This window comes from Canis aureus, chromosome 32, assembly GCF_053574225.1.
Source record: "Canis aureus isolate CA01 chromosome 32, VMU_Caureus_v.1.0, whole genome shotgun sequence".
Lineage (NCBI taxonomy): Eukaryota > Metazoa > Chordata > Mammalia > Carnivora > Canidae > Canis > Canis aureus.
Genome location: NC_135642.1, coordinates 42,787,861 through 42,801,548, shown reverse-complemented (window position 1 = coordinate 42,801,548; position 13,688 = coordinate 42,787,861). Strand labels below are relative to the sequence as shown.

Here is a 13,688-nt window from a genome sequence, read left to right as displayed (position 1 = left end):
CCAACACAGATTGTGTCATCCTGTCCCCAAATCCCTGTTTGTATGATGACTGAATATGTCCTAAAGTGGCTGACAAATTTCCCTGGAAAGGCAAGTCAATGCTTTAGGCCTTGGAGGCCAGATAGTCTGATGCATCTCCTTTTGCCACTGGAGCCTGAAAGCACCTGGACTCCGGCAGCCTGCTGGCCTTAGCGTGCTGACCCCTGCCCTAAGGCCGAGTGAAAGCACTGGAGAGAGAATCTTGCACTATCTTTAGATCCACCTTCCACATCTTCAGATCCCTTCCCAGATGTTCCTATAAAAGGGCTTCATACATACCCACCTCAGGGAGCTGTTGGGGCAGGAATTAAAGCAAAAACTGGACACCCAGGAAGGGCCCCATCAGCCCACTTCAGAGACTGGCACGCAGACAGCGGACTGCTCTGCCTCCGAGCCTCAACACAAGTGATCTTTAATTGCCTTGACAGAGCCAGAGGGTGACAATATTAGGCCACAGGCCTGCTCTGCCCTCTTCCGCAGCTGAGGAAATGGGCAGTCCCAGGGCCGGAAACCTGTTCTTAATGACCCTCTTGCTGTGACTGACACTGAGCTAGTCCTGGATGTTACCAGCCTGCCTAATGCTGTAGGCTGGAACAGAGCTGCCGCCTCCGCCCTGAGCAGGCCCTGGCTCCGGTACGGTGAGAAGACCAGGGGAGTGTCTGGTCTTTGTCCCCATCAGGGTCCTCCTCCCGGGAGAGAGATGGTTTGTCCTAGGCTTGCTCAGGAGTCCCTACCTTGGGGCTCACTACTCTACCCCTGCTCTTCAGGGTATGCCCAGCTCCAGAGCAGGGAAGGGGTTGGAGCTGGGCCTGAGGAGAGCCAGGAAGGCTACGGCCTCTACAGCAGGCAGCAGGCACGGAACAGCAGTAGGTCACTGGGCACGGCGAGCTTCAGGGAGACCCTCTCGTTGGCCCCAATGAAGAGCACCCCACCACGCTGCAAAGGAATTGGGGTCTGGGCTGTAGGAGTGCTGGCTGTCACTCTCCCCTGTACAACCAGGAGGATGCTGGCGGAGTCCACTGCCAAGACATTGTATTCCGCGACGGAGCCAGGGACCTGGGCAGAAAGAACAGGACGATGCGGCTGGTGGTCTCTTCCCGGCAGCTCCCAGCAGGCCCAGGACAGCCTCAAGGGCAGCAAGGAGAAGAGCTCTTCTCCCCCGCTGCTCAGGCTCTTGTCAGCGTGCAGGCCCTGTCTGGTCCCTGGTACAAAGGGAATGGGCAGGGCCCTTGACCGTGTCCTGTCATCCTCATCCCTGCCCCCCACTGGCCTCCTCTAAGTGCACTTATAAGGAAACCCAGCTCCCGGTGTGTACTCTACATTGTGGCCTTTGCCAGACTTTTTCAAGCCATACAAGACCCCACCACAGCCACTGCCGCCACCCCACTCACCTGCATCTTCATGACCGTGAAGTCCGGCACAGGGGGGTCATAGATATAGAGATAGGGGTCTTCCTGACTCCGTGCTGGGAGAAAGAGCCTGTCCTTGCTGGGGGTATAGCTGAGCATTTCACACAGGGTTGGCACGTCAATGAACTTGGGTGTCAGGCCAGCACGAACAGTGTTATCCGAACACGCCATGCACTCCACACAGTCTGGGGACAGACAGTTGTCATGTACTAATAACCTGATGAAGGATGAAGGGCTGGTCTCCTAACCTGAGGGCCGTGAACCGCCTACAGAGTGCGGCAAAAAAATGCGTGAAATGCATAACCTGGGAGAATGGGCTAAGATATCAGATACCAAAAAACAGGTGGTCAGTTGCCCACTGTCATCAGGGGGAATCATGTCAGCCCCAGACTCCGTTCTACCACAGAATCCTGTCCATGAGGATAGACAGCCAGTAGTCCAGATGTGACACCTTTCTGTGGCAACTTGTTTTCATGTAAAAATCTCTAGGTGGGGAAGACAGACATGCAAAGATAGTGATGCAGGGGAGAGAACAGCCTTGATCCCAGGTAGCCTGGGTTCACATTGTTCCCAACCATGCAGACAGGGCTTGTCATGAGACTACCGTGACCTCACAAGGACCATGTGAAGGTTCAATTGTCCAACACTAAGCTGGCATTCTGCACCCTACTGGCCACTACCCTGCCCGACCCTAAGCCAGAGCTGGATGGGATCTTAAAGATCTTCCTCTGACCACCCCTTCCGCTTTTATCTAGATGATGAAGCAAAGCTTGGTAGTGGGGCTCACTGCTAAAATGGGGCTCACCTTGGGGCACCTGGCTGCCACAGTCCGTGGAGTATGTAACTCTTGATCTCCACGTTTTGAGTTCAAGTCTCACTCTGGGTACGGAGATTACTTAAAAATAAAATCTTAAAAAAGGGAAAAAAAAAAAAACAATAACAAACAGGGACACCTGGGTGGCTCAGTGGTTGAGCGTCTGTCTGTCTTTGGCTCAGGGCGTGACCTCAGGGTCCTCGCATCAGGCTCCCTGCGAGGAGCCTGCTTCTCCCTCTACCTATGTCTCTGCCTTTCTCTGTGTGTCTCTTATGAATAAATAAATAAAATCTACAAAAACAAAAACACCCAAAAAAACCGACAAATATGGCTCACCTCCTTTCAGGTAGGCATGGGGCACATTGGCCTCCAGAAACATGGCCTCTCCCGGCTTCAGGGTTAGCAGGTTCAGGAAGTAGATGGCAAAGCATCCTATATCACCTGGATACTGCTGGTGCAGCTGCAGTAAGAGCTCCCCGTAGATGTCCTCCATGTTGTTCCCAGCAGCCACTGAGGGTCACAGAGCACGTGAGGCCACTCAGGAACACTGAGTGGTGTTCACAACTCCACCTTGGCCAGCGAGTCCTGGGGAAATCCCTGCCCACAGGAATCCAGACACTGGTGGGTATGTTCTCCTAGCCACGTCCTCAACCTTTGGGGGCCGGCCTTCCTTGATCTTCCAGCCCACACAGATGCCATTTTCTCCATTTGGACCGTCTGTATGCCCAGCAATACCAGCCACCAAAAGGGCTAAAGTTTGGGGCCAGATAATCCTTTGTTATGGAGGCTGTCCTATGTACTGTACAATGTTTAGCAGCACCCTTGGCCTCTACCCACAAGATAGCACTAGCACCCTAACCCATGTTTTGAGACAAAAAATGTCTCTAGACAACTGCTGATGTCCCCTGGTTGAGAGCCACTGCTGTAGAAGCTCAATCATTCTAGGTGAAAACCCAAGAGTTCCATGTGGGGTGACCCGCTGTCCCAGATAGCCCAGGCCTTTGCCTTTCTTAGCACTGAAGGTACTGTGTCTCAGAAAATCACTAAGTCCCAGACAAACCAAGATGGTTGGTCACCCCAGATGACAAGAGACAGAATGTGCCAAAACTGTGTCCTGAGACGGACCAAGGGAGGGTGAGCTCAGCCTGGACTGGAGTAGTGAGGGAAGGCTTGGAAGTTAGGGGAGGGGAAGGTATGAGCTGAACCCTCTTGAGTGTGCAGAGAATGGGGGAAAGGCAGAGTAAGGAAAAGCTGGATGTGTCAGTGCCAAAGTGAAGAAACCAGCTGCTCTGTCTGGATTGAAGGGTGGTTCTGGGTCTTCACACGAAGACGTGCACACCCGCTCTGTGCTAAGCACTGGGAACACACAAAGGTCAAGGAGACAGGTCTCTGGCCTGCAGAAAACCCCAGTTTTCACAAGTGTGCATATGATGACAGACTAACAGGTGCTGAAGGCTATACCTCACATAGGAACAGGGAGCCCCCAGGAGAGTAATCCATTCTGCTGGGAGTACAAGAAGCCCTCAAGTGGAGGCATGCAAGCAGAGACAACAGCAAAAACTAAACCAAAAAAACCACAAAGTGGGCAGCCCGGGTGGCTCAGTGGTTTAACGCCACCTTCGGCCCAAGGTGTGATCCTGGAGTCCTGGGATCGAGTCCCACGTCAGGCTCCCTGCATGGAGCCTGCTTCTCCCTCTGCCTGTGTCTCGGCCTCTCTCTCTCAGTGTTTCTCTCATTAATAAATAAATAAAATCTTTAAAAAATAAACAAAAAACAAAAACCACAAAGAAAACATAGGATCAGGGGCTTCTGGGTGGCTCAGGTCATGATCTCAGTCCTGGGATGAGCCTCATGTTGGGCTCCCTGCTCAGCAGGGGGTCTGTTTCTCCTTCTCCCTCTGCCCCTCCCCCACACTCTGCTCTATCCCACTGTGCTCTCAAATAAATCTTTATTAAAAAAAAAAAAGCCCACATAGGATATGCTTGGGTAAAACAGTTCTCTGTGGCTCAGAGGTAGCAGGAAAATGTGTAGAGAGAGAACCAGAAGAGCTCTGGGGTCTCCTAGAGAAGGGGCTGGGGCTTCATCACATGTGCCACATAAGCTCCTAGCTGGAGTCTGCTCTATCTTGTACACTACTTGTATTGACTCCCCAACCCAAATGTGACAACCACACCCATCACAGTCATTTCCTGAACTCTCCTTAGTTAGCACAAGGTTGGGCACAGAGCAGGTATTTAAGGAAACGTGTGTGTGTGTGTGTGTGTGTGTGTGTGTGTGTATAGATTAACCAAAAAAAAAAAGAAAGATCTACTCACTGAAAGCTCTGGGCTTCCGGCCTTTGGAGAAGGGATGAGGATTCCCCTGTCCCCTTCCTGCTCTCTAGGCCCAAAGTACAAATCCATCCATGGGGAGCAACTGTTGGGCTGGGGAGGTCTCAGGATGCCTAGGGGGAAGATCTAATAGTTTTCCAAGCCCTCTCCAGTCAGCTAGAGAAAAGAGCCGGTGAGGAAGCAGCACTCAACCTAGGGCCCTGCTCCACAAAGACAAAAATATTCTCAGTTGCTAATAGACCATCTAAGTCATCTAAGGTCCATTTTAGTGTTCTAGGAGAGCAGAAGGGTTGAGAACTTGGACTAGCATCCAGGGCAAGGCAGGAGGGTTCTGCACCCAGGCCTCCAACACCCACCTTGCTGAGAGATCCGCTTCACCAGCAGGTTGAGCTGCTCCACCACCACCTTCTTCTCGCTCTTCATCAGGTGGGAGAAACAGCTCTGCAGAGCAGACGCCATAGACCGGGAGTCACCACCCATGCTCTGCTTCAGCTGAGTTGCCGCCTTATCTCCAATCAGAAACTGGAACTCAGGCACCTCTGCAGGAAAGCCCGGCCAGTGACCACTTCAGGAATGGCAAGAGGGAACCCGCAGAAGTAGGAACTTAGAGGAGGCCCCCTATCCCATCCCTAACCAAGGAGCCAGGCAACACGAAGCAAGCTCTAGCCAACTGCTCACCACCGGCCTCAGCAACCACACCTGAACCCGGCCCCACAGGCCCACCCTGGTGGCTTCAAGAATTCATTGGACTGGGCCACCTGGGTGGCTCAGTCAGTTAAGCGTCTGCCTTTGGCTCACTCAGGTCTTGATCCCAGGGTCCTGGGATCGAGCCCCGTGTCCGCTGGGCTCCCTGCACAGCGGGGAGTCTGCTTCTCCCTCTCTCCCTCCCCCTGCTTGTGCTCTCTCTCATATAAAATCTAAAAAAAAAACAAAAACAAAAAAAGAATTCATTGGGCCAACCAGCCCTCAGCTCCCGTCACACCCAGCCTCTGTTCTCTGCCCCAGTCCCCGCTCTGCCCTGGGGCAGCCCATGCATCCTGGCCCTACATGCATGTTCTTAGCATTCTGCTCAACCTTACTTGTCAGGAACGTCAAAATTTCCTCAACTGGACGGAAACCACATAAACCCTGGAAGGAGGTGAGGGCAACGGCCATCTCTGGCTTATGGTTGGCATCAGGGTAGTGCTGTGGGGCCTGGAGGTGCAGCTTCTCTGCCAGCTCCTGGGGGGTGGCCAGAGGGACACGAGGACAGTCAGGGTGCATCATGACCTAGCAGGAACCAGCCCCACCCACCAGACAGCAGTGGCTTCATGCTTTCGGCAATGAGCCCACTCAGGGCAGAGTGCAGAAACTCAGGGTTCAGCCAACCCAGGGAGGAACATGGGCCAAATCTGGGGGAGATTTTAAGAGGCCTGGACTGTGAATCAGGAAACCCAAACACCAAGCCACGCTTTGGATACCAACAAGGTGTGTGACTTTGGCTCAATCCTTGTCTTCTCTGGGTCTTATTCTGCCCTCTAGAAATGAGACGTTTGGACAGGCAAATGCCTAGGAGCCGAGGCAACAGCTAGGGCACCTGCCTTGCCCTGGAAGGTGAACTCTCCCAGAGAGCCAGCGGGACAAACAGCACAAGTGAGTAGACCTGGGCTGGATGAGGGGAACCCAGGGAAGAGCACAGAGAAGCTCCCCTGGCACAGGCTGGTCAGCTGCCCACTGAACCTTTGCTGCCAGCCTGTGTCACCAGTATCTAGCCTTCCAGAGCTAAATTGGGAGGCGTCAGGCCTAGATTTAGCTTTGGGCTGGAGAGTGGTGTGGGTGGAGTAAAAGCAGCAATAAAAGCTGTGGGAGGGCCTTGATGAGTTCTTCAGTATCCTGAGCTCCGCACCCCAACTCTGATCCTGTACCTTGTTAGGGTGTGCCTGGATGGACAGGGCCGTTTCAACCGAGAGCACCTTGAAGAGGAAGGGCAGCTTCCCATGGAACATGTCCTTGACCTTCGAGCCCAAGCAGTCCTGGTTCTCTGCGATCCACTGGCCTAGTGTCTTCTGTGAGATGCGGTCGTCAAGTATCTTGGCATCTCCCCGGGGGTGGGATCCCATCCACAACTGGAAAAACAGTAAACTTGGGAGGGAAAGAGGAAGAATCTGGCACCACCAACCTGAATCCCGAGATGGGCGTCCCAGGCCTGGGCGTAGATGCTCGTGCCATCACAGACATACAGGAAGACAACGGACCCCAGAACACCAGTAGTCTGGAGACCCCGTTCAGGCTCTGCCTCCAGCCAGCTATGGAGGCCTGGGCTAGTTACTTCTGGTCACCCTGTCTGGATTTTCTCATCTGTCCAGTGAGGAGAAAGACGCCTGCCCTGTCAAGGTCACTAAAAAGGTCTCTCACATGGCTCTGAAAAGGCTTAACATTCATTTATTCCAACCTCCAAAGTAGATGCCTTGCTGTGCTTTGGGTTTATGTCACCTCATGGCAGAAAAAAAAAAAAAAAAATGCATATTGTAGGCTATTAAAACGTAAAAGCTAGTCAAAGTAAAATTTTCAATTGTCAAAGAGGACTGAATTAAAATTCAGTAAGTGCTGAGAGTTTTTGTTTTGTTTTGTTTTGTTTTGTTTTTCAGAGAGAGAGGCAGAGACCCAGGCAGAGGGAGAAGCAGGCTCCACGCAGGGAGGCCGATGCGGGACTCGATCCTGGGACCCCGGGGTCACGCCCTGGGCCGACGTTGGCGCTAAACCGCCGAGCCAACAGGGATCCCCAAGTGCTGAGAGTTCTTAAGGGGGGAAATGCCAGCCTGTTATGCCCAAGCCTCTCTCCTCCGGCGCCACCACCTGGGCTCATCACCTGCCAGGGTCCCGGGGGCCAAGGCCTCCTCCCTCTGCGGCCGCCCCGGCTGATCCACGGGACTGGCCCGGGCCCTCCGAGTGGAGGAACCCCTGGTCCCACCTGCCGGTAAAGGGAACAGCCCGGGGCTCACCTCCGCGTACGGCTTGTCCTCGGAGATCGCGGCCCCGGGGTCGCTGCTGGCCAGCAGCTGGGCCACCTCGCTGCTGGAGCCCATCTTCCCCCAGGCGTAGTGCTGCACCGCGCAGGAAAGTGGGAACACTGGGGGGCGGAGGCGGCGGGTCAGCTTCCGAGGCCTGGCCCCGCAGCCCCGGGGAACCCGCACACGGGCTGCGGCTTCCGCCCCGGGGGGGTTGGGGGGGGCGCAGACGGTGGGTGCAGGCCCTCCGCCGCAGGCCTCGACGTTCCCATCTGCAAAGCGGGCAGGAGGGCTCTTCCGCCGACGCGAGGCAGGGAGTTGCGGGGGGCGGGGGGGGCGCGCACAGGGAGCAGGGGGAGCCCACTAGAGGGCACCCCGCGTCCGAGTCCACGCGCGCTCCTCCCTCACGACCCTGCCGCGAGCGCTGCAGTAACGGCTCTGTCCCCGTCGCGCCCGGAGCCCACCCATCCACACGCGGGGCTGCAAGCCCGGGTCCCACCTGGCGGACACACCGGGTCCGGAGGGGCCCCGCGCGCCCCCGCCCTGCGTGCCCCGGCCCCGCTCGCCCCCGCCCCGCGGCGGACAGCCCACCTTGCGGAGCCGCCATCCTCTCGCTGCCCGCCCGGCCCGGGCACGTCGGCCCTTCCCGGCAGCCCCCGCGGGCCCCCCCCCATCTGCTCCCAGAGCCTCATGGGAAATGTAGTTCCTCGAGCGCCTCCCCGGAGGCCCGTGGGCCTTGCTGCGGCCGCGCCCCGGACCTTGAACGCGTGCCCGCCCTCGAGCGGTCCCCGGGAGCTCGCGGAAGCCCGGAGGCTGCCGCCCGCAGTCCTGCGTCTCGTATCCGCTCGTCCCTTCACCGGACGCAGATTGACTGAGCGCTGGCAAAATGCCACGGGCGGGAAAAAAAAAAATGCCACGGGCGGTTCCAAGGGCTGGCGGTGCATCCGAAAGGAAGGCGAAGATCCCTTGATAGCTTTGCCTTCATCGAGCTTACATCCTGGTGAAGAGAAGACGGGCAAATAAGCATAATAAATAAGTAGATCATATAAAATGTTGAAAGGTAAGTGTCACGAAAAGTTAAGCGGTGGGGGAGTGCGAGTGGGAGGCAGTTTGCAGGATTTAAGATGTCTCAGTCTCACTGAGGAGGGGAGGCTTGAGCACAGACTTGGAGGGGACCAGCAATGTTCCGGCCGAAGGAGCAGCTTGAGCAAAGACTCAGTGGTGGGAACGCGAGGATGGGCCTGCTGTATCCGGGAGTAAGTGGCACAGAGGCCAGTGTGGCTGGAGCGGAGTGAGCAGGTGTGTTGTGGGGTGGGAGTGCCCGCCAGGGGGGCAGAGGGCCGAACTTTGCAAACTATTGTGGGGACTTCAGGTTTTACCGAGTACCTCGGTCAGTAGCAAAGAATTGCTGTGAAGAAGTAGGGGCTCACTGGTGCTTGATGATGACAGATGTCACATGCACCTTACCGTCTGAGCTTCAGTTTCCTCCTCTATAAAATGGAAATAACAGGTATGTTAGAGAGTGACATGGGATGGGGTGCGGTGCTCCTCTGATCCTCCTCTGATCCTATCTGCTCTAAGTACTACAGATACAGACCCCCCCACCCCCACCCCTCCTCCAGGTGGAGCTGCCCACAGGGCAAACACACAGAATTCAGAGAGAATCACGTGGAGCTCCGCATGCCAGAGGCTGGGCTGGGCCCTGTCTGTGGAATAATCTTGCTAATCCTCTGGAAATAGGATCTGACATCTGGACTTCAATCAGCAGCCCAGGAGGAGGGCAGCCAGCTGAGGCACAGGGAATGAGGGGCTACAGTCCTGACTCTGCTTCCCTTCCCCTCTCCCCAGGTCCCACGGTCTCTACCTCACACCCCGGGGGGAAAGGAGGGGTGCTGTTTTCTCTGTTTCTGCCTGGCTGTGGACATCAACCTTCCCTGGAGGTCCCCTGGCTCAGATACATCAGCCTGCATTTCAAAGGAAGCTTCTAAGGAACAATAAAATGGAAAACAAGAATCCTACAAACAGCACATCCCACATACCTCCTACCTTTGAATCTCTCTCCTTCTCCTCCTCTCTACTCCCCCACCCCCCAGCCATATGAACCTTTTGGGAGCAGAAAGAGGGATTGGTGTAGGCACGGGGGCTTCTTGGAGCACCTCCCACCACCACTACCACTAAAGCCAGAGTTAGAGTCACTCCTTCATAGTATCTCTGTACAGGGAAGGAAGAACTTAGATCTTTGGGACACACCCCACCTCATGCCACCCTCCTTACACTCAGAAAAATAGTGTGTTTGGAGAGCCTAGAGCCTTTCATCCTTACCTCTTATCTATCTCTAGTGGAACTGATCACACTTTCCTAGTGATGACCTCTTTTCCCTACTAGACCTTATATCTAATTCAGCTTCACATTCCTGCCAGTGCCCAGCTGAGAGCTCAAGCTATAACAGCAGTGAACATGTGTCATTATGTGCTAAATACCATGCTAAGCCTTTTTCGAGAATTGTCTCACTTCATTCTCAAGACACCCTATGAGACAGGGAGTGCCTTTAGCCTCATTTTAGAGATGAGAAAGATGGGTCTCGGAGAGCTGAACTGGCCTAACAGCATAGAATTCCAATATGTTACACCTCCTCCCCCACTGAGTGAGTGAATGAGTAAATGATGTCTCTTTCACGGAGAAGGGGGCCGATCCCAGAGGTCTTTAGAGACAGACTAGTAGGCAAGCTCCACATTGATGATAGCAAGTTCCATTCTTTCTTCACCAGTCCAGCATTGTACTAAGCCGGGCAGACAAGGAGGAAGCAGGCTAGCCTCATGTTGTGTGGACTGTTTTCCTTTCAGCTGCAAACAGCAAAGATTTCTATGCTGCCTGTGATGTGTGATATAATAATGGACTCCTGGCCAAAGTTCCTAGAACCTTTGTAAAGTCCTAAACAATAAAAGTGCTAGGGGCAGGGGCAGCCCGGGTGGCTCAGCGGTTTAGCACCACCTTCACCCCAGGGCCGGATCCTGGGGACCTGGGATAGAGTCCTACATCGGGTTCCCTGCATGGAGCCTGCTTCTCCCTCTGCCTATGTCTCTGCCTCTCTCTCTCTCTCTCTCTCCCCCTGTGTGTGTCTGTCATGAATAAATAAATAAATAAAATCTTTAAAAAAAAAAAAAGAAAAGTGCTAGGGGCATTTTTTTGTTCCTATAATTGGCCTTTGACCCCAATTCCTGACATAGAACTCCTAAATCACTTATCCCTTGGAACTTCCTGGGTGACCAGAACATCTTCTGTCCTTTTTTTTTTTTTTTTTTTTAATTTGTTCATGAGAGACACACACAGAGAGAGAGGCAGAGACACAGGCAGAGGGAGAAACAGGCTCCATGCAGGGAGCCCGATGTGGGACTCGATCCCAGGACTCTGGGATCACGCCCTGAGCCGAAGGCAGACGCTCAACCGCTGAGCCACCCAGGCGTCCCACATCTTCTGTACTAATGAGGCAACTCTTAGTGGGTTCCTGGACAGCTTCAGGATGGAGGCTGGTCACCAGAAAGACCAAGCCATGATTCAGAGCTTGGGACCTTCAGCCCTACATCTCCCATCTCTGTCCTCCAGAGAGGGGAGAGACTAAGTTAACAATCAATCAAACGTGCCTACATGATGAAGCCTCCATAAAAACAATCCCTGAACTGGGGCACCTGAGTGGTATAGTCCGTTAAGTGTTTGACTCTTGGTTTTGGCTTAGGTTGTGATCCCTGAGATCAAGCCCTGTGTTGGGTTCCATGCTCAGTGTGGAGTCTATTTAAGAGTTAAGACTCTCTCTCCTTCTCCCTCTGCTCTGCCCCCCTCCCTCAAATAGATGAATAAAAATTTAAAAAAAATATATCTGAACTTAAGTGTTTAGAGAGCTTCTGGGTGGGTAAACACATCCATATGCCAGAAGAGTGGCACACCCAGCTCCCTGGGGCAGAACTCCTGTGCTCAAGACCCAGACCTCGCCCTGTGTTATCTCTTCAACTGGCTATTCATCTGTATATCCTTTATCCTATCCTTTATTATATAATAAACCAGTAAATGTTCCCTGAATTCTGGAAGCCATTCTAGCAAGTTATTGAACCTACGGAGGGGGTCATGGGAACCCTGGTTTATAGAAGTACAGGTGACAGCCTGGGGCTTGAGATTGGCATCTGGAGTGGGAGCAACCTTGTGGGACTGAGTCCTTACTTAACCTGTGGGATCTGATGTTAACTCCGGATAGATAGTATCACAACTGCAATGAATGATACAGATCTAATGCCAGAGAGTTGGTTAGTGTGTGTGGGGGAAACCCATATGTCTGATGATAGAAGTGTTTTGTGCAAATAGTAAAGGAGAAACACTGGAGTTTTTCCTTACATTGCCCTCAGAGGAGTGGTTATGGGACGTTAGGGGTAGAGTTTCTAATGGGTTCCTTTGCATTCGCCCACTTGAGGAGATTTCCCTGAAGAAAAGTTGAACAGGACCTTATTAAAGGATAGTTGGAATTTAGACAGGAAAGAGGAAGGTAAGAAAAGTGGATGAGGGAAACAATAAATACTTATTGACTATCATGTGCTTGGTACTATGTTAGTGCCAGAACTACAACAGTGAGCAAAACAGACCCTACTCCTGCCCTTGTGGAGCTTACTGTCTAGTTAGAACACAAACAAATAACCGCCTAGACAAGTGTATACTTACAATCTGCAATACTTATTATGAAGCAAGACTACGGGGTAATGTAAGCATTTGTTATGGGGGAAGGAGGTGACCTAACCTACAGAGTGGAGAGGCCACTCCTGAAGATGGGGCATGTGAGCTTGGATAAAAGGATAAGTAGGGGTTAACTAAAGTTGATGAGGGCATGGGCTAAGCACACACCAGGAAGAGGGAACTTCATGGGAAAGATCCCCCAGGCGGGAGGGAACAGGGAAGTTGAGAAACTGAAAAGCCAGTTGGAGGGACAGATAGGTGGGGGCAGATCCTACAGGACCTAGAGGCCATACAAGAATTCAGGCCTTCTTTCTTTTTTAAGATTATTTATTTATTCATGAGAGACACAGAGAGAGAGGCAGAGACACAGGCAGAGGGAGAAGCAGGCTCCATGGAGGGAGCCCGACGTGGGACTTGATTCCAGGCCTCCAGGATCACACCCTGGGCTGAAGGCAGCGCTAAACCGCTGGGCCACCGGGGCTACCCCGAATTCAGGCCTTTATGGAAAATAATTGAAGGGCTTTATGCAGTAAGGTTTAAGATAATATAATATTATTTTATAATAATATTCTTATAATGATATTTTAAATAATATTATTTATAATAATATTTCATAATATTTTGTCCCTTTTAAAGCCATCTCTGGTTACAGCATAAACAGCAATAGGCCAATCCGCAGCCCTGTACCAGCCCAGAGGAAGGAATGACAGTGTGGCTGGATTGGGCGGCAGCAGATGCGAACAAAGCAGAAAGATACGAAGAAATAAGGGTAGTGGGGAGTGGCCGTGTCCCCCCATGGCTGATGGCTCAATGGCTGAAATCCCGCGTTCACCCGACAAAGGCTTCGTGTCCAGTTTCAGATCCCAGCTCGGGCCCTACACCTGACCCGGCTCGGGGGTCCTCATTACCCGAACGATGACACTGGGCCGCAGGGGGCGGGACCCAGGAGAATCAGGGGTCGCCTGTGCGTGGACGGCGGCACGGTCGGTTCTCCGGAGGGCCCCTGGGCTCGGCCCTACCCCGGGCCCTGGCCTAGCTCAGGACGTCCTCTAGGGCAGGAGCTCCGTCCCGGGCGCGCCCGAACGAGCTCACACTCCGCCCTCCCGCCCGGACCGGCGCGGCTTCCCAGGCCTGCCTCCAGGGACCCCAGGGGCTTGACTTGCCGCCTCCACTTGGTTTACTTGGGAAATTCCCGGAGCGGAGTTGGGAGCCCTCGGGCCCAGAGGTTTTGGGAGAGTCTCCCCGGGGCCTCGGGGCGCCGCCACCCCCAAACTCAGCGAGAGGAAAGCAGCTGGAAGGAGGACGCCCCGCCCCCGCGGCTCCGTGGTGGGCGGGGCGATGGGCAGGGGGGCGGGGCGATGGGCGGGGCGGGCCTCTGTGACGCCGCGGACCG

At 53.8% G+C, this 13,688-nt stretch overlaps 1 protein-coding gene and 2 long non-coding RNA genes across 5 annotated transcripts; 1 reads left to right on the top strand and 2 right to left on the bottom strand.

The window, feature by feature from the left end:
* Window positions 1-427: 427 nt before the first annotated feature.
* On the bottom strand, window positions 428-8,282 carry MPI (mannose phosphate isomerase). Of its 3 annotated transcripts, XM_077881930.1 has the most exons (8): window positions 8,171-8,281; window positions 7,574-7,701; window positions 6,497-6,697; window positions 5,672-5,813; window positions 4,949-5,131; window positions 2,599-2,772; window positions 1,431-1,633; window positions 428-1,095 (listed from the first exon to the last, which is right to left on the bottom strand). In XM_077881930.1, the coding sequence occupies exons 1-8, from the start codon at window positions 8,184-8,186 to the stop codon at window positions 877-879; spliced, it is 1,266 nt and encodes a 421-aa protein (XP_077738056.1). In that variant the 5' UTR covers window positions 8,187-8,281; the 3' UTR covers window positions 428-876. The 3 variants fall into 3 exon arrangements, with proteins under 3 accessions (XP_077738056.1, XP_077738057.1, XP_077738059.1); XM_077881931.1 differs by lacking the exon at window positions 8,171-8,281 and having other exon boundaries at window positions 6,497-6,713; XM_077881933.1 differs by lacking the exons at window positions 428-1,095; window positions 1,431-1,633 and adding an exon at window positions 2,326-2,357 and having other exon boundaries at window positions 8,171-8,282.
* Window positions 8,187-11,653, top strand: LOC144303564 (uncharacterized). Its single transcript, XR_013370593.1, has 2 exons — window positions 8,187-8,639; window positions 9,428-11,653. It is a non-coding gene; the product is annotated as an uncharacterized LOC144303564 (long non-coding RNA).
* A 948-nt stretch (window positions 11,654-12,601) lies between these two features.
* On the bottom strand, window positions 12,602-13,653 carry LOC144303566 (uncharacterized). Its single transcript, XR_013370596.1, has 2 exons — window positions 13,459-13,653; window positions 12,602-12,792 (listed from the first exon to the last, which is right to left on the bottom strand). It is a non-coding gene; the product is annotated as an uncharacterized LOC144303566 (long non-coding RNA).
* Between the last annotated feature and the right edge of the window lie 35 nt (window positions 13,654-13,688).

Coding starts and splice junctions, on each gene's coding strand:
- MPI (XM_077881930.1), bottom strand. Junction 6,698..7,573: donor AGGACAAGCCGTACGCGGAG/GTGAGCCCCGGG, acceptor CTGTTTTTCCAG/TTGTGGATGGGATCCCACCC. Junction 2,773..4,948: donor GAAGCGGATCTCTCAGCAAG/GTGGGTGTTGGA, acceptor TGTGACCCTCAG/TGGCTGCTGGGAACAACATG.